The 20040-nt window shown below is 36.7% G+C and overlaps 1 protein-coding gene across 7 annotated transcripts in view; it reads left to right on the forward strand.

Annotated features, from left to right (window-relative positions):
• The window catches only part of RALGAPB (Ral GTPase activating protein non-catalytic subunit beta), an 89658-nt gene that overhangs the window by 16781 nt on the left and 52837 nt on the right, over positions 1 to 20040 (forward strand). For all 7 annotated transcript variants that reach the window (XM_043983319.1, XM_043983321.1, XM_043983320.1 and 4 more), the window contains exons 3-9: positions 1997 to 2199; positions 4754 to 4917; positions 8409 to 8595; positions 9702 to 9833; positions 12376 to 12554; positions 18763 to 18911; positions 19040 to 19256. In XM_043983319.1, the coding sequence (XP_043839254.1) occupies positions 1997 to 2199; positions 4754 to 4917; positions 8409 to 8595; positions 9702 to 9833; positions 12376 to 12554; positions 18763 to 18911; positions 19040 to 19256 (1231 nt within the window). The remainder of the gene's footprint in view (positions 1 to 1996; positions 2200 to 4753; positions 4918 to 8408; positions 8596 to 9701; positions 9834 to 12375; positions 12555 to 18762; positions 18912 to 19039; positions 19257 to 20040) is intronic.

Raw genomic sequence — 20040 nt, forward strand, 5'->3', positions numbered from 1 at the left:
CTCACCAATGCAATGGTACAGAAGAGTTCCAGGGAACTCATGATAGAAGAGGATCTCCAAATCCAAGAAAAAAAAAAGAAAGAAAGAACTGTGGAGTATAGATGCTGATTGAACCATATTATTTCTTATGTTTTGGGTGCTGTTGTTTTTTTTTCTATTTTGAGGTTTTGCATCACTGCTCTGATTCTTTCTCTTGTAACAGGATTAATGCAGAAATAGGATTAATGTTATTATGTGTATATATATATGTGTGTGTATATATATATATCTATATGTATATGTATAGAGATATATAGATATAACCTATATCAGATTACCTGCTGTCTAGGGGAGGGGGGAGGGAGGGGAGGGAGGGAGAAAAATCTGAAATTGTAAAGCATGTATAAACAAAAGTTGAGAACTATCTTTACATGTAACGGAAAAAATAAAATACCTCATACATTAAAAAAAAAAGAAATACAATAGCTATTTTACGTATGAAGATATGCATAACATTTTCACATTAGTGATGATGTAAAGCAAAAAAAGCAAGAAAATAAAGTGAAAATATTCTTTAAAAAAAAAAAGATAGTAAGTGTTGCAGGCTTGTCAAGTTTTTCAAAGTATAATGTATCCTACTGGCTGCCTAACAACATATGGATTTTTCTGTTAGCTCTGTCTAGTTTTGTGCCCCACTTCTGAAGTATGTGAGTATAATCAGGAGTGAATTGAATCATTTTTTTTATCTATATTCCCTACTGGCTAGGATTCTCTTGTTGATGAAAGGCCTTTCATTTCCTACTGAGATAGGCACACAACTCAGAGACTAGCTGCATTTTAAAATAAATAGTTCCAGCTTCTAATTCCATTAGTTTTATTTGGGAAATGTGTAAGGCATGGCCTCTACTCTTACTACTGTAGTTCCCATCTTTAATTCTAGAAGACCCCTAGCTAGAAGAATATATTCTCATTATTAAAAAAGCAACAGTCATTGTGTCTTCATAATATCTTCCACACCACCCTATCCTCAGATGACTTCTCCAAAGACAGAAGACAGTCATAGGTTTAGAATTTCTGCAGAGGAGCCAAGTTCCAGGATAGTTTGGAACTAGGACTATTCCTACCTTTCTGGAGGTGTGGAGAAAGAATAATACCAGTGGAAAACAATGGAGAGATGACTAGTGAGACTGGTGGGAAAAAGATGCCAGACCTGGAATTGGAGGTCAGGTCCCTTTGAACTACTTATCTCAGGGGCTTCCTATTGTTTGTTAGTTAAAGGGGCTGGGAAAGGTCAGTGGGGCTTCAGAGGCATTCAGAGAATCAGCTTCCATACTTCTAATATGAAAGTGTGAGAGGTCTTGGGCCCAATTATGGAAAGTCAAGCTATAAGATACTGTTGACTAGAGGTTAGTGATCTGATATGAGTGCAGTGTCCCACTTTTATCTTCATTATTTAAACCTAAAGATGGATAGGGGACTAGATGCTAAATAAAAAGTATATGTGAAGGGCAGGTAGGTGGAATAGTGGATAAATCACTAGCCCTGGATTCAGGAGGACCTGAGTCCAAGTCCGGCCTCAGACACTTGACACTAGCTGTGTGACCCTGGGCAAGTCACTTAACCCTCATTGCCCCGCAAAAAATATTTTTTTAAAAGTATATGTGGCAGTACAGAAGTTCGTGTTTGGATTTGTGTGATGTTTTGAAGGAATAGTGAAGGTATGACTGTTCTATCTACTTTTTTTTTTCCAGAAGAGTTCTGATTTATGCAGATTTGGCATTTTAAAATGTGATTTGGGTTTTGGGGTTTTTTTTGCTTCAAGTTTCTGTTTGGAATACATGTAGTAACACATGGTATTTAGAAAATGTATTTCTCAGGTTAAATATGTATATGTCAGGATATCTATATTGTACCTTCTGATGTAGCAGTAAAAAGTGATTAATGTATCCTAGTTATTTAGTTAAAATTGTGTTTAAAGTAGAATAGTAATCTAATGTTGGTATTTTACTTTGCTTAGGTAAAATGGACCATGGAAGTGATTTGCTATGGACTGACCCTTCCATTGGATGGAGATACTGTAAAATACTGTGTGGATGTGTATACAGATTGGATTATGGCCCTAGTATTACCAAAAGACTCCATTCCATTGCCAATCATCAAAGAACCCAACCTATATGTTCAAAACATTTTAAAACACCTGCAAAATCTTTTTGTACCAAGGTAAGAAACAATTTAAGAAATAGCTGTCAGTCATCTGACTTTTTATTACACCATCAAATATTTTTAACCATAGAATTTTCTTTTTAAAACATTATAGAAATTGAAAGATAACTGGTATAGTGGAAGGGGTGCTGGTCTTTGAAGACCTGGATTTGAATCCTATTTGTGATTACTGCATGACAATGAGCAAGTCAGTTAACCTCTTAGCCTCAGTTTCATCACCTGTAAAGTGGAGTGTGTTTGTGTGTGTATCTATGTTGGGAAAGCATTAATATCTGTGTTACCTACCTCCAGGATCAGATGAGGTAAAAGTACTTTATAAACTTTAGAGTGCTCAAGAAATGTAGTTTAATGATGAGTAGTTGATGATAAATCATTGTCAGCCCTTTAGATGATGGCTTTCTGGTTGGAGAGTAATGCTGTACTTCAAGTTAAAGAGGAGAATTGAATAGGAATTTATATAAAATTTACCCAACTAGACTTTTTCTTTAACCATGTATGGGTATGCATTTTGCGTGTTCAGTTTCATGTCTAGCAGGTTTGTTAGAATAAGTGAAGAAAGGGGCAGCTAGGTGGCGCAGTGGATAAAACACTGGCCCTGGATTCAGGAGGACCTGAGTTCAAATCCGGCCTCAGATACCTGACACTTATTAGCTGTGTGACCCTGGGCAAGTCACTTAACCCTCATTGCCCTGCCAAAAAAAAAAAAAAGAATAAGTGAAGAAGATATTGTGACTTATAATATTCTCCACTGTAGACTAAAAACTAAGTCTCCTAATTTAAAGGAATTCACATGTAGGTATACACTTACACATATACACTTTACGAATTCAGAGCACTTTCACATTCTGTTTGATTGCTATAACAACCATGTGAAGTAGGTGTTACAAGGATCAATATGTCCATTTTGTTGTTAAGGAAATCAAGATTTAGAGCAGTCGAAGTGAACTTTTCAAAGCCACAAAGTAAGTGGCAGAGCCAGAACTCCAACCCAGGTTTTCTAACTCCGGTTTTATAAGTCTTCGTATTCTACTATGTTTGCTGCTACTTAGCAGTCAAGCTTTTTTCTAAGGACTGTATATCCATTGCTTAGAACTTGTCTACAGTATCTTAGAAAATGAAAAAATTGTAATGTCTAAATATTAGAAAAGGCCTGGGCAGTTATGCCCTATAAAGTTATATCGGATGAGTATATTGCTTACTGTACTAAACAGCTTGTGTTTGGGATCACCTCTTTCCCATTGTCATATTTGACATTGCATTAAATTACACAAATAGTTTCACAAATTGTTGGCTAAATGGTGTTATCTAACTTTTCTGATGAATGTTGTCCCTCACCTACCCCCAAACAACAACAAGATACAGGGTTTTTAACCTCTTTCCCATAGAAGTTTAAACTATGTTGATGCTCTTAAATTTATTTGGATTTCTCTTTAGAATACCACTTCTCCAAGTGATGGCTGCTCCATCTCCCACTCTCCCACCTAACCAAGGACTTATAAATCCTTAAATTCATAGAATGTTGAAGCTAGGGAGATACCTTTGAAATCATCTAGACCTACCCTCTCATTTTATAAAAGAAAGAATTGAGATTAAGAATGATTTGCTTAAAATTCCATAGTTTGGTTAGTAGCACAATATAGACTTAGAAACCAGGTGTAATTTTCTTTTCACTATACCATGCTGCTTCCCCTTTAAGAAATCAAGATTTAACTTACTCAACAGAATCAATAAATATTATGTTTTTATGATGTGTATTCTCTGAAGATCACAGGCAGGAGCAATTTTGTACAGGTCTTTACATAAAATATATTGAGCCACATAATGGACAATATATATTTTTTTTTTTTAGTGAGGCAATTGGGGTTAAGTGACTTGCCCAGGGTCACACAGCTAGTAAGTGTTAGGTGTCTGAGACCGGATTTGAACTCAGGTACTCCTGATTCCAGGGCCGGTGCTTATCCACTGCGCCACCTAGCTGCCCTGACAATATTTTCAAAGGCAATTACACAAAAGATAAAGAAACACTTTAACCAAGTGATTTTATCATCCTATGAAGGTAGAATATATAGTATTAAATCAGCTTTTGTGAGGAGCTGGGATAATGTGGTATTTGTTTTCTGACTTTCTAGCAGAATAAAAGGTTAGAACTTGAAGAATCTGGATGCATTTATAGTTAATGTGTCCATTAAACCATCCTTCTCAAATGTCAGGTGTCTTAAACTTTTGATGGTGCTATATCTCATTCAATTCATGGTCATATACCCTTTAACAAGTACCTATAATATTGTTGGACTATATTGATAATCAAAGTGAAAGCCATAAGCTTCAAGTATCTGACACAAAAGGAGACCAAACTGATGATGAAGCTTAAGAACTGAACTTGTTTATGTTGCAGTAGTTTGTCCTTCTTTTTCAGCACAATTATAAAGGAGTATTTTCCAAATGAAAAAAAGAATCTTAGTCTGGCTCCAGTACTCTGAATGGTGATTTGATTCTGGGAACATTTTTAGCAACAAATCTATTTCAATTATATTGTCTATTTTCTCTATAGGCAGGAACAGGGGTCCAATCAGATTAGACTATGCTTACAAGTTTTGAGAGCCATCCAGAAATTAGCCCGTGAGTCAACTACCATGGCACGAGAAACATGGGAAGTTTTATTATTATTTCTCCTGCAGATTAATGATATTCTTCTGGCAATGCCAACTGTTCAAGGTATGTGGGTTTGGGCATTTTGTTGTTGTTGTTTTGTAGGGTTTTTTGTTCTGTCTGGCCCTGCTCCTCAATCACATCTGTAACCTTTGAACACATTAGCTTTAGCACATTCTCAGATATATAAAATGAAAAGAAAATGCTTTGTTTGATGATACATTTCATTGGCGGTTGGAACTGAGTTTGGACATGATATAGGAGCTCAGCCTGTGACTTTGACCTGTGTTCTATAATGATCCTTCCAGAGCTCTAGACTCGATGTCAAGATTCTCCCAATGAGAAGTGGGGTGGGATTCGCAATAAGTGGAAGGAATTAGAGAGTGGCAATGGGTACTTCCTGGAAAGACAGAATTAAATACGAGGCTGTTTCTTTCTCCTCTGAAAATGTGTGACTTGCATCATTTTGAGTCTAGAAGCCTTATGAGAGAATGTAGTTGTAGATCTCTTCCTTCCCAGGTAGGGTGTCCTTTCTAGGTGTACATGCTCTGGAGTTTCTAATGTTTTTGACACCATCCCAGTGGCCTTCTGGGTTCAACGTGATACCAGAGATGTAGATTCATAAGTTAGGGATTTTTTTTTTCTTTTTACTTTTTTTCTTTTTTCGTTTGTTTTGCAGGGCAATGAGGGTTAAGTGACTTGCCCAGGGTCACACAGCTAGCTAGTAAGTGTCAGTGTCTGAGGCCAGGTTTGAACTCAGGTCCTCCTGATTCCAGGGTCGGTGCGTTATCCACTGCGCCACCTAACTGCCCCCTTAAGTTAGGGATTTTTCTCAGCTAAGTAGGGAAAAAAGTCCATGGGTCAGTATCAGTAGAAATTTCTCCATGTAGCCTCTGAACAGCATCTGCTAAGGTAGTTTCATATACCCTTTTTTGCTTAGTACAGGTAGCACAAACATGCCATCTTCTAAACTCTAATGGATATTTATTTATCTTTCTAAAGAAGGGGTGGCCAATAATGAAGCCAGTAATCCATAAGTTTTATAAAAATCAGGAGGATAGCAAGAGTGAATGAAGAGGGGCAGCTAGGTAGTGCAGTGGATAGAGCAGCAGCCTTGGATTCAGGAGGACCCGAGTTCAAATGTGACCTCAGACACTTAACAGCTGTGTGACCCTGGGCAAGTCACTTAACCCCAATTGCCTCACCAAAAAAAAAAAAAAAAGTGAATGAAAAGTCTGGCATGCAACAATTGAGAGTAGCTGTCTTATTAATGTTTGTTTCTTTCCTATCACATAGCACTTAACTTTGCTCAGAGTAGGTGCTTAATAAATGTTTGTTTGAATTGAATGCGATTAATCTCAAAAGACATTGATAGACTGATAATTTCAATTAGGAATAACCATCCATAAACCAAACTCAGCCCTTCTCTAGATTTGGAACTGTTCAAAAACTCGGTAATGCTTCAGCAGTATTTACATCAGGCATTATATTTTTCTAATATAAGCACACAATAAATTTCTAGTTTAGTTTAAAGGAAAAAAAACTGGTATAAATTATTACCTATATATGAAATTGTCAATATATCTAATTAAAAGGTTTTGAAAGACTGTAAAAGGTTGAATTATGATTGTGTATTAATAGAAAGGCTTATAAATCAAGGGCTCTTAACCTGGGGTCCATGAACTTCATCTTGGTAATGGTATTTTAAATGGAATTGGTTTCCTTTATAATCTTTAATATTTTATGCATTAAAAATATTATTCAGGAATAGGATCCATAGGCCTCACTGGACTGTGAGAGGGGTCCATGATACAAAAAAGATCTTAAGAAACTCTTCCCTAAATAAAAGACTGATTTTCTTTTTTTTTTTTTTTGGAGGGGTAGATGGGGGAAGAAAGATGTGAAATTATAGACTCATACATACCTCCTTCTGCACTGTCCTCATTGTTATTTCTATGTTTATACATGCTTTTCTCGTTAAACCTCTCCCCTTGTTAAGTTTCCTTAGTACCCCTTTACCCCTCTTCATTTCCCAGATTTGGTCTACATCTCTGTTTCTGCTGCCTCCTTGTCTTCTGATCTCCTTCCATCCTAGTCTTTCTCCTGTTGTCATCTTTTTACCACTACTTCCTACAAGTAGAGGCTAAAAATCTAAGCTAGTTTGTGTCGTAATGAGATGTACATGATTGTGGTCTAAAAACCCTGCATCATCTATAAATATGGCAGCATAATGTCCTACATCTAACCCATTTAAAGATACTCTCATATTACACTCTTTAGTCTACCAGAAAGTAATTCATACTGTCCTCTAAATTGGTATTGCTGAATCATAGGGTATGCACAGTTTTATACCCTTTGGGCACAGTTCTAAATTGTCCTTCAGAATGGTTAGATCAGTTCACAGCTCCACCAACAGTGCATTAATGTCCCAATTTTTCCATATCCCCTCCAACATTTATCATTTTCCTCTTCTATCATAATAGCCAATCTAATGGGTGTGAGTGGTACTTCAGAGTTGTTTTAATTTGCATTTCTCTAATCAATAGTGATTTAGAGCATTTTTTCATATGATTGTAAATAGCTTTGATTTCTTCATTTGAAAACTGCCTGGTCATATCCTTTAACCATTTATCAGTTGAGGAATGACTTGTATTCTTATAAATTTGACTCAGTTCTCTATATATTTGAGAAATAAGACTTTTATCAGAGACACTTGCCGTAAAAATTGTTTTTCAGTTTTCTGCTTTCCTTCTGATCTTAGTTGCATCAGTATTGTCAGAGGATCCTTTTTTAAAAAGGAATCAGAATCTCACAGCTGCAAGGAACCCTAGAGGTCATTTAGTTCCATCTCTCATCTAAGATAGGAATCACCTTTATAGTCATCCTCAGCTTTAGCTTGTACATTTTCAATAATGGAGAATTCACTGTTTCTCAAGGGGGTCCTTTCTATATATTTTTAGCACTTTTAAAAATATTTTTAACACTTTAAAAAATTTTTAATCTAAGATTACAAAGTCCTATTTTGGTTTTGAGTTTAAATCTATAATTTCTGTTCATTGGTCTTAGCTCTGCCCTCTGAAGCCTCATGTAATAAGAGATGTTTATCATCTAACTCCCTTTTTTTCACAGTAATTTAAAAGCAGCAACAAGGGGATGCATCTCCATCTATAAAAAATTGGTATCTGTGTGCCTGTTACTCCTCCTTCCTTATCAATTCCCCTTGTGCTCTGAGTGATAATATTGCACTGTTGCACAAAGGGGGTGGGGGTGAGCATTAAAGTAGTTTCAGAGCTTAACTTCAGATCTTATTGGTTGCTATTTTTTGATAAATGGCAATTTGACCTGAAAATTTAAGTTCTGTTTCTAATGTGTCTTTTAAAGTTTCATTTATAATTATCTGAAAATAAAATTTCAAACTAGTATGCTAGTTACTATCGTGACTACATACCTGCAGTGGAATTTGTTTAATCATTTGATGACTTCTCCCCACATTAATGTTTGAACTATAATGTTTTTACAGTAAGTGTGCCAAATATATTTTCTTCACTCTTGGTAAGGTGGCATTGCTGAGAACCTAGCAGAGAAGTTGATCGGTGTTCTCTTTGAGGTCTGGTTACTAGCTTGTACCCGTTGTTTCCCAACCCCACCTTACTGGAAAACTGCCAAGGAGATGGTGGCCAACTGGAGGCATCATCCAGCCGTGGTGGAACAGTGGAGCAAAGCTATTTGTGCACTCACTTCTAGGTAAGTGGTTTTTTTCCTTAAATTGGTCACACTAACTATATTGATAAAATCATTGGTTACTTATTTGAACAAAACAGATTCTCCCCAATTTTTTTCTTATTTGTGAAACAGAATTTAGAGATAGAATCCTGTGAGTTAGAAAGAACCTCAGAAACCCTTTAGTTCAGCTCTTCACTTGCTTAAAGCGTGACTCTTTTCTACAAATCCCTAATTCCCAACCTCTGCTTGAAGACCTTTAGTGACAAATTCAGTATGTCCTGAGGAAGACAATTCCATTCACTGAATAGTTCTATATATTGAGATGAACTATGCCTTTCTATAAGCTCCTACTACTTAACACTATTTTTCTTCTCCAGGACTAATCAAGGTAAGTCTAAGCCTGCTTCCTTGTGGCAACCCTTTAGATGTGTGAAGATAGCACTCAAGCTTTATATCTCAGCCCCATCTCTGCTTATGAGAGTTCTACCTCTCCTTCAAGTCTCAGCCAAAATGTCACCTTTTTCATAAATATTTTCTTGATTTTTATTCCTGCTTCTTTCTAATAAGTATGCTCTCTCTCTCCACTGAGTTCTTAAACCACTTGATTTTTCTTGTGCCACTTACTGTATTTTGACTTGTTATTCTCCTACTACTAGCTTAGAATTCCCCATAGTAACTAGCACAAGGCCCTTGTCTGTTACACTAGGTACTCAATAAATGTTGAGTAAATGATGGCATACCTTAGCAAGTGCAGTAGATGCTTTTAATCGTGTGTGTGCTCGCACGCGTGTGTTTGTGTGTGTGTGTGTGTGTGTGTGTGTGTGTGTGTGTGTAGCAATTGGGGTTAAGTGACTTGCCCAGGGTCACACAGCTAGTGTCATGTGTCTGAGGCCAGATTTCAGGTCTTCCTGAATCCAGGGCCAGTGCTCTATCTACTGTGCCACCTAGCTGCCCCAGATGCTTTTTATTAAAAAAAAAATTTTTTTTGGTTAAATGATCGATCAATAACATTCACTTTTTTGGCTTTCAATTGAATTGGATGTCTTCTCTTCATATATTCAATGCTTTTTTCTTTTTTCTGTGGCTATTTAAAGGTGAATTTCATAAATCAATATTTCTTTTCCTAGGTTATTACGTTTTACATATGGTCCTTCATTTCCTCCATTTAAAGTTCCTGATGAAGATGCCAGTCTTATCCCTCCTGAAATGGATAATGATTGCATAGCACAGACATGGTTTCGCTTTTTACATATGTTAAGGTATTGTTTAAGTGTTTTGCTTATTTATGCATTATCTCTTTAGTGAGATTGAAAGCTTCTTTTATATTTCTCTTATATACTTAATAGTGCCTAATACTGTTCAGAATATGTAATAGATGTTTACCATTTATTGAATTGAAACAAACCAAAAAATAAGACAATTTTCTTCACCCAGGAAAGAGTGTTTATATTTTACTTGACTCTTTAAAGTAATGGTTAAAAATTCTCTTTGGTATCTATTATTTTCTACTACATTCTTAGCATTTTCCTGGGTGTCAAGGAGTTGTTAGCAACAAAAACTGTTGACATAATGAAAATAGGGCTTTATTAATTTTTAAGAAAACAAATTATGTTTTTCTACATACCTTAAGAGTTTTTCTTTTAAAAATTTTTTTTTAATTTTGAATTTTTAATTAATTGGGGCAGCGAGGTGGTACAGTACATAGACCACTGGCTCTGGAGTCAGGAGGACCTGAATTCAAATCTTGCCTCAGATACTTGACACTTACTAGTTTTGTTACCCTGGGCAAGTCACTTAAGCCTGATTGCCTTCCAGAAATTTTTTTTTAAAAAGAAGTTTTCTTTTCAATGGAAGTATTTTTAATTTTTATATATTAAAGACAATGAATGAGAATTGAACTCCAAATAAATTATGTATAAATGTAGTTTTATGGGATTATATAGCTAGTCATCTATGCAATTATAAACTATATATTTCAAATATATTCTGACTCCAAATATTCATGTACAAATCTGTTCATAAATTTTGCTGTTTTATATTCAATATTTTTCCCTGCAATCATTGCCTGGTTTACCTTACCATTTCTTTATTATTTTATCTGTGTAATTGATTGAGAAAAATAAAACCCATGATATTGGACATAAAAAATTTTTTTTAAATCCCTTTAGTACATTCTTTTTTTTTTTTTTACATATAAGGTATTTTATTTTTTCCGTTACATGTAAAGATAGTTCTCAACTTTTGTTTATACAAGCTTTACAATTTCAGATTTTTCTCCCTCCCTCGCCTCCCTCCCCCCTCCCCTAGACAGCAGATAATCTGATACAGGTTATATCTATATACCTATATACATATAGATATATCTATATCTATACACACACATATATATATATATACACATAATAACATTAATCCTATTTCTGCATTAGTCCTGTTATAAGAGAAAAAATCAGAGCAATGATAAAAACCTCAAAATAGAAAAAAAACACAACAGCACCAAAAACAAAAGAAATAGTATGGTTCTTTCAGCATCTACACTCCACAGTTCTTTTTTTTTTTTTTCCCTTGGATTTGGAGATCCTCTTCTATCATGAGTTCCCTGGAACTCTTCTGTACCATTGCATTGGTGAGAAGAATATTCACAGTAGATCAACATTCAATGCTGATGATACCTTTAGTACACTCTTGACAAAGGAGACAAAGAAAGAGCTTATATAAACTTGTAGTCAGGTTTTTCTCTTGTAGGTGCAACGTCTCCTACACTTAACAGGTTTTATTACAAAGATTGGCGATATCTTTTTAGCTACTGAACATTTTTCCGTAATAGTAGACCCTGTGCACCTTCTTTGGCACTAATTTTCTTTTAGACAGCATAAACAGGGATTGGAGCCAAGAAATTCTTGGGCCACATTTGTCTCTCCATTTTAAGTGTAAGAAAGCATAACCTTATACAGAATTGTTAGAGCTAGAAGAGATGCTGGAAATCACTTCATTCCCTTTCCCTTAGTTTTGCCATCTTGTAGGTGAGGAAACTGAACACCAAAGAGGTAAAGGTACTTGGTTGTAGGATCAAAGAATGGCAGAGTTGCTCAGACATCTTCACCTTCCTAGTGCTGATAGGATAAAGTAGAAACACTTTAGTGGGCTGTTTAAAGACTTTCACAGTCTGGCTGCAGCCTGCCCTCCTGTTCTTATTTCATGTTACTCCTCTTCATGCATTGTCCATTCAAGCATACTGGCTTATATGCTATTCCACAACAATCTATGGCATATCTCTGTGCCTTCATACAGTCTGTTCCCTATGTCTGAACTCCTTCCTCATTTCTTTATACCTTCTAAGTATTCCCTGATTTCTGCCCTCCCTCCACCCCTGTTGTCAGGTACTCTCTTCATCCTCAGATTTCTTTGTACTATATTCATTTGTGCATATATTATCTCTCTCAGTAGAATTTAAGTTCCCTAAGTGCTGAGACTTCTTCATTTTGTATCTATAACCAAAGCACCCTTACCTTAATCCTTGCTCAGTGCCTTGTACAAAGTAGATCCTTATTGTTTAAGTTGAATTGAATGGAACTTGAAAGCTATCAAGACCAAACCAACCTTGGAGAACAAGAAATTGAGGACTAGAGAAGACAGGTGACACTTGACTTGAGTAACAGAAATTGGACTGGTTGTGTGATATGCACACAATATGGCCTTCTAAAGCCAGATTCTTAAATTACATCTCATTTTATATTGACAAAGTTTATTAAGGGACTGTAGTTAATTTAGTAAAGTAAAACCTTTTCTCTTTTTTGATAGTAATCCCGTGGATTTGAGTAATCCAGCCATTATAAGCTCTACTCCCAAATTTCAGGAACAGTTCCTGAATGTGAGTGGAATGACACAGGAATTGAATCAATATCCCTGCCTTAAACAGCTGCCTCATATATTTTTTCGTGCCATGCGTGGAATCAGCTGCTTGGTGGATGCATTTCTAGGTGAGTTTTATGTTTAGTGGTAAGTAATTTGATCTAAGAATAAATTTACCAAAATTAAGAAGTATTTTTCAGTCATAGAATCTTCAGAGCTTGAAAGTATCTTAAGATCATCTGGTTCATTCTTTTGATTCAAGCAGTCCAGTTTAATACAATGTCAGTTTTTTGAGGTTAGGAGCTATTCTCATCTTGTTTTGTTTCTGTACTCCAGAGTGCTTCAGATATTTTGGATCTGTGATCTCACCCTTGTAAATGCTCCTCTCAAGGGTACAGATCAAAGCCCAGACATACCTTTTCATCCTGTGCAGCTTAGTTTCCTACAACCTCCCATAAGTCTTATTGGTTGCCTTTTTCTAGGTCTCTTAATATTGTGTGGATACCAGTAGAGCAGGCAGTCTATTGTTTATCTCTTGATACATCACTAGCGTCCCTTATTTTCTGGTCATACAGCTTTCTGATAATATCTTTTACCTTCTGCTCTGCTCCTTATTGATAAATCTGTTGCATTCATAGCCACCTTTTCCTCTTTCATGCCTTTTTGGTGACTTTTAACTTGAATTTTTTGGATACTAGTATTACATGACTTGCAAGCCATACAGCATCATTAGAGGAACTCTGATGTTAAAAAAGATAGGTCTTTGTTTCAGAGAGAAGCAAGGAATCGTTTAAAGTGCTATGCAATTCCCTAAAGGCAGTACAGCCCACTTTCCCCTTCCCATTTAGTTTTGGGACCAGCTCTATGGATTTTCCTTTCAATTTTATATCATAGTCTTTTTTTTTTTTTCCTGTGTGGGGATCATTAGGCCAAACTCCCAAGTGATGATGGATTTCTTTAGGAGGCTTTGCAGTATTCTAGAACTTGTAATCAACACAACATCTGCAAACAGGGACATCAGAAAAACTTTACCCTTCCTCTTTGATTTGGGTCTCTTAAATTTTTTAAGAAATGTTGCAAGATTTTGACATATTTATGGAAGCTATCTTGTTGGAGGAGAGCCTTTCTGGCACATTTACCAAGTAAATGCTTTTTTTAACCCACAAAAAAATAAGCATAGTTGGATATTATATTTTCTATACCATTTAGTCAACTGAATGATTATAAAGATGTAGTCTGCTATAGAGTATCCTTTACAAAAACCTATCTGTTTCCTTCTCAGACCTTCCCTGAAAGTGCCCTCAGAAGGCGAGTGGAATAGATAGATTGTCCTTATAAAGAACAATTTCAACCCTTTGTAGAGGTGTGAAAGTGAAAACATGGAACAACAGTTACTGATATTTTCCCCCACCTTTTTTGTGTAATAATAAGATCTGAGATTTTTCCCAAGACTTTAATATCCTTTACACTTTCAGATGTCTCAAGAGTCAGTCTCTCAAAATTGTTTCACTTCCAGTCATTCAACTCCTGTTTATTAAATGTCCATTTTGTACCAGGCACTGGACTAGCTAGTCAAGATACAAATACAAAAAATAAAATCATCTCTACTTGCAATGAGCTGACATTCTAAAGGATTAGAATATGGTTCCGTTTTCTAATCCTCATTCCACCTCTATATATTTATATAATACAGATATTTTCATCTTCTTTATTTTCTTAACTGTTTTTTAAAAGATTTCTTCGTGTAGTTCATCACTGATTGTAATATGAGAGTATTAATGTTGTTGCTTCGCCATCATTGATGTGGAGAAAAGGGCTACAGATCTTTCCCCTTTATTTTTAATGTTTCTAGTCATCCTTACAGATTTGTCCTTAAAAGCCCTTAGGATATTTAGATTTAGTTGAGTCTTTTGCCAGATTTCTTTTAGTCACTTTCCCTATGCACCCTACCCCACCCCCACTTCCTGCTGTTTTATGAGATACTTCTCAAAATCATATACCATCCTCCACCATTAGAGTTTACTAATAAATTTATATTCTAACCCATTGTTGCCATCGGTTCTTATATCTCTTCACTTGGCAAAGAGATTAAGAATTTGCTAGCCTAAGTGATTTTTTTAGGCTTTTATTGTCCTGTAGGAATTGATCTATATTGGGAATTGATCTACATTGTTTAAACTTCCTTATAAAATAGTTATAGTCTATCTCATAATGTCTAGTAAATACACATAGACAAAAACCAAAACAGTCACTGGCTCAAGGAGCTTACATGGCCTAAATTGAACTGTCCCAAAAAGAAATCGAGTCTATCTTACCCTTAAATGTTTCTCAAGGACTTTTCTCATGGCTGTTCGGAAGGCTATTATGATCTGCATGCTTCTTACATGTTTTCTCCCAAAAAAAGAAAGAAAGAAAAGAAAAGTTGGGGATATACATATATAGGCTTTCTATATTGTTTAGGAAAAGAGAACAGCAAGAAAACCCTATTTCCTGCAAGTCCTCTAATAAAGGTGGGTCATAATTATTAAAGGCTTGCACCAGCAAAGCACAAAATCTAGCAAATTGTACTAAGCAAAAAAAAAAAAAAAAGCCTTCAGGTAGAGATTCAGTGATGGATGATGTGTGATCTGAGCATCAGATTGGGGATGTTCATTGGCAGAAGGTTGACCACCAAGGGATTTTTTTCCATGTATAGCAACTCATGAAACCCTCATTTAAGTCATAAAGGGATTGCAATCTTTAGCAGTGGAGGGTTTATCCACTAGGATGAAATCATTGATCCTTGAAGTGCTGAAGTATATTCCAATTTAAAACCCTGGAAAAGGTAGTGTAGCATAGAAGAAAGAATACTGGATGTGAAATCAGAAGGCCTAGATTTAATTCTCAGCTGTTTTATTACCTCTATGACCTGGGGATAGTTACGAAACTCTCTGAGCTTTAGTTTCCTTATTTTTAACATATTGGCATTGGACTAGATATACTATAAGGCCCTTTCCAGCTGTGACCTATAATCTACAACCTGAGTTCTCTTTAAGGAAAAAAAAAATCTGGCAGAGAGTCAAGTGATAGGGCACACATAATCAATAACTGCATGGGAGGAAGGGAAATAGATGAAGCCAAGCTATCACTGTATATGGGCAGAAATGCAGACATGTAGAAGATGTTTTCTTAAGGAAAATTAATTAAAAGCTACTATTCTAGGTATCAGGGCAGCTATGTGATGCACTGGATTGAGCACTGGGCTTAGAATTGAGGACACTCATCTTCACAAGTTCCAATCTGGCCTCAGACACTTCCTAGTCTTGTGAACCTGGGCAAGTCACTTAACCCTGTTTGCCTCAATTCCTCATCTCTGAAATAAGCTGGAAGCCCCTCCAGTATCTTTTCCAAGAAAATGGGGTCACAAAGAACTAGACATGACTGAAACAACTCCAACAACAACATTCTCACTATCAGTTTATCAAAACCAGCCTTGGATATAAACAGTCCTTAGCACATAAAGTCTCACTGAGAGAAATGAAGTTCTAGAAAATTCTCCAAGATCTTACTAACCCATTCTAGTACTTTACAAACCTTTGTCATGAAGTTCTTTCTTGTATTTCACCTGTCACCCTAAAACTATAGTTTAATTCCATTTTCCCTGTCCTTTCAGGGATTGTAGATTAAGAGCTGGGAGGGACCTTAATGGTCACCTGGTTCAGCCCCATCATTTTATAGATGAGGAACTGAAGTGACTGGCTCAGAGTCCCAAAGGTTAGTAAATGGTGGGAAGAACCAGGATTTAACCCTAGGTCCTTTGACTCCAAATTCAGAACTTCTCTGCTATACCATATTGCCTTTCTGTAGACTTATTACACTTAGACTTTTGTTGAACCACTTTGTCTTTCTAATTTTTCAATGTCTTTAGCTTTATTTTTGTTTCTTTTTAAGAGAGTGATTTTGTGACAAGTTTCTATAGCCTGTCCATATTTTCAGTGTCCTTCACATATTCTCCAGCTCATCAAATCCATAGGAAAAATGGATTTTTTGAGATATGGCTTCACAAGTCTTCTCTTAGATTGGACTCTTTTCCCTTAAGGATATCATCTATTCCAATTTCTAGTCTAGTTTTTAGATTGTTGCCTTTTCTCTATATTGATATAACTAACTTAACCTTGAAATCGAATTCAACTCAAAAATTTTATTAATACGTGCAAGGCACTTGTACTAGGGACCAAGGATACAAAGACAAAACCAAAACAATCTCTTCCAGTAAGGAGTTCATATTCCACTGAAGGATATGACAAGTATATAAGTAAATACAAAATAATTTCAAGAGGAACAAACCAAGGGGGAAGGGGCAGTGGTAGGAAACTTGCGTAGGAAGTCATGCCAGAGTTGTGCTTTGAAGGCAACAAGGGATTCTAAAAGCCAGGGGTTAAGTGCATTCCAGACATGGGGAACCATTTGTGCAAAAGCATGGAGGCAGGATATAGAATGTTCAGTGTGGAGAATAGCCAGGCAGACCAATTGGACAGAAATGGAGAGTGAAGGGAGGGGACTAATATGAAATAAGAGTGCAAAGGTCAGCGAGAGTCATATCATGCCAGACTTGTTTGTATTTTGTGTTAGAGGCAATAGGGGGCCACTGAAGATTTAAGGGGTGGTCAATTGTGACAGATATGTATTGGAGAGAAAAGACTGAAAGCAGGGAGATCAATTGGGAGACTAGTGCAGTAGTCCTGGGAGGAGTGATGGTAGTTGTGTTAGTAGAGGAAAGACAGATATGAGAGATGTTGTGAAGGGAGGCTCTAAATAACTGTTAACTGATTGGATGGAGATATTTCCATGGTTGCAAATGTGGGGGACTAGATTAGGAAGATGATGGTGCAGTCAAGAGAAATACAAGAATTTGTCTTTGGGGAAAATTTGAGATTTGAGTTTGAGATTCCTATTGCACAGCCAGATGTAGATGCATGACAGGCAATAGCTAATGTGGAACTAGAGTTCAGGGGAGACTCTGGAATTGAATATATACAGAGACAAAATATAAAGGTCTGGGAGTCATCCTCATAGAGAATCTGGTCATTGAACTGGACTTCATGAGATCAGCAGGAGAAATATGGGAGAGAGAAGAGAAGGGAGCCTAGAATAGAACCTTGGTGGATGCCCACACTTAGCAATGGGAAGAGAATGATGAACCAGCAAAGGAAACTAAAAGAAAATCAGAGAAGAAAGATAATTAAGATACAATAGTGTCACATCATAGAAGCCAAGAGAGGAGGCAACTGCAATAAAAACAAAAATCATCAATATTGCTTTTAAAAAAAAATTAAAATTTTAGAAAAAAAGTTGAAAGGATGATCAAGGTGATAATCTATAGTAGCCTGGTGGAGGTCAAGAATACAAGTATAGTTGGTGATCTTTATCTTTTTGCACCAGTTATATTTAAGACTTATTTCAAATTTAAATAGTACTTTTTGATACTGTAAGAGACATTCTTTTATACAGTCAGTTCAGCTGAATTTTCAAAATTTGTTAAAAATTCCTGTAGATCCCGGCATAGCAAATAAGCAAGAAGTTTGAGTCTCAGTTACATTTTTCTTCTATATTTCATTTTTTCATAGAAAAATCCCTAAACGTATTTTAGGATCCTGAGTTTAAACTATTCACCATAAGTGAATGAAAAAGCATTTATTCAAAACTGATTATGGGTCCAACACTATGGGCTAAGCTACTCCCTGCTCTCAAAAGAGTTTACATTCTAGCAGGGGACACAATGAGTAGAGGGGAATGGTAACTAGGAGATGAATTGTGGTTCAGCAAGTTTCAGGGATGGAGAATGGAGCCATAGGGGCATAGAATGACACATTCTCTCTAGGAGGACCATTAGAGTTGATTTGATCCAGAACCAAAGGGGAGAAGTGAAACATCCAAAGAGACCCAGCAACCAGTCAAGGTAGATGTACCCCAGGGAATTTTTGGGTAAAAGGATTAAGTTTCTAGGGGCAGCTAGGTGGCACAGTGGATAGAGCACCAGCCCTGGAGTTAGGAGGACCTGAGTTCAAATTTGACCTCAGACACTTGACACTTACTAGCTGTGTGACCTTGGGCAAGTCACTTAACCCCAATTGCCTCACCCCCCAAAAAATAAATAAATAAAAAGGATTAAGTTTCTGGTCCCAATGGCAAGGTGAGGTAACAGAGGGAAGTGAGTATTTTGTCAGCATGAAAACCATCGGTTTTGGGTGGGGAAGATGTTTATAATGATAGTCCTGTAAAACATTACAGCATCAAGAATAATGCCACTTTCTGAACTAATACCATTTCTTCTCATTACTGTGTTTTTTGCTTTAGGTATTTCTCGACCTAGATGTGACAGTGCTCCACCAACACCAGTGAACAGGTTAAACATGCCTCAGAGCACTGCCAGCAGCACAACTCCCCCTCATAATCGAAGGCATCGAACGGTTACTGTGAATAAGGCAACCGTGAAGACTAGCACAGTAAGATCTCTGATTGTCCTCAGAGTTCCCTTTTCCACCTTATTTTTAAAATATCTGGTTTTGAATTGGGTCTCTTTTTTGTTTTAAACTTTTCCTGTGGGTGGGGGGTCCTCTTGTCCTTCCATTAGGCTAATATTGGTCATGCCTCTAAAGTCCCGCACCAGACGTCTTCCACTTCTCCACTGTCTAGTCCTAACCAGACTAGCTCAGAGCCTAGACCGCTGCCTGCCCCGAGGAGGCCAAAAGTAAACAGCATCTTAAATCTCTTTGGATCCTGGTTATTTGATGCAGCATTTGTTCATTGTAAACTTCACAATGGGCTAAACAGAGACAGCAGCATGACTGGTAAATATTGCTCAACAAATATGTATACTTTTCTTTTCTTGTTTTCTAACATTTCCTACCTGCAAGATTAACACATACCTAAAAAAATTCTTTCTAACAAAGCAGTGTGTTATGGTTAACCCCTTCCAGCTGAACTGCCACTTACTACCTGTGTGACCTTGGGCAAGTCCCTTCCCCTCTCTGGGCTTCAGTTTCCTCCTTTGTAAAATGAGGGGGTTGGACCAGAGGATCTCTAAGGTCCCATCCAGCTTTAAACCCTATGAATTCAACCAACTGAAATTGGAGTTTTTGCCACCAGCCCATTGTAGGTATGTTTTATTGGGTTTGGGCTTCACTCTCTCTCTCTCTCTTTCTCTTTTTTTAAATGAGCCTTAAATTATATTAGTCAATTTTTGATTGACTCAAAATTAACGTCATTTTATTTCCTGGCAATCCCCTTCGTGTTGGCCAGGAAAGTAACACCAATGCAAACAATCATGACTTTTTAACTTAAGAACTTGACTTAGGTAAAGTGTTTTAATTAGCTACAGGCATACCCCACAAAACGTTGGCTAAACCAATACCATTTCATCGTAACATCATTAAGAATTTTATGCCTTGCCATACCTCCCTAAACACCTTGTGTTGTTACATCCATATGGATGCTGCCCAAACAGGTGGCTCTGACTTATGCTTTCCTGCCTGCTTCCACGCTGCCAGATCAGCGTTCCCCATCCTTGCTGTTTGAGTTCTGCTCAGTCTGTCCCTGTGGACTGTCTCCTATAATGGTATTTTGCTTAACATT

Source organism: Dromiciops gliroides, chromosome 2 (assembly GCF_019393635.1).
Source record: "Dromiciops gliroides isolate mDroGli1 chromosome 2, mDroGli1.pri, whole genome shotgun sequence".
In the NCBI taxonomy this organism is placed as follows: domain Eukaryota; kingdom Metazoa; phylum Chordata; class Mammalia; order Microbiotheria; family Microbiotheriidae; genus Dromiciops; species Dromiciops gliroides.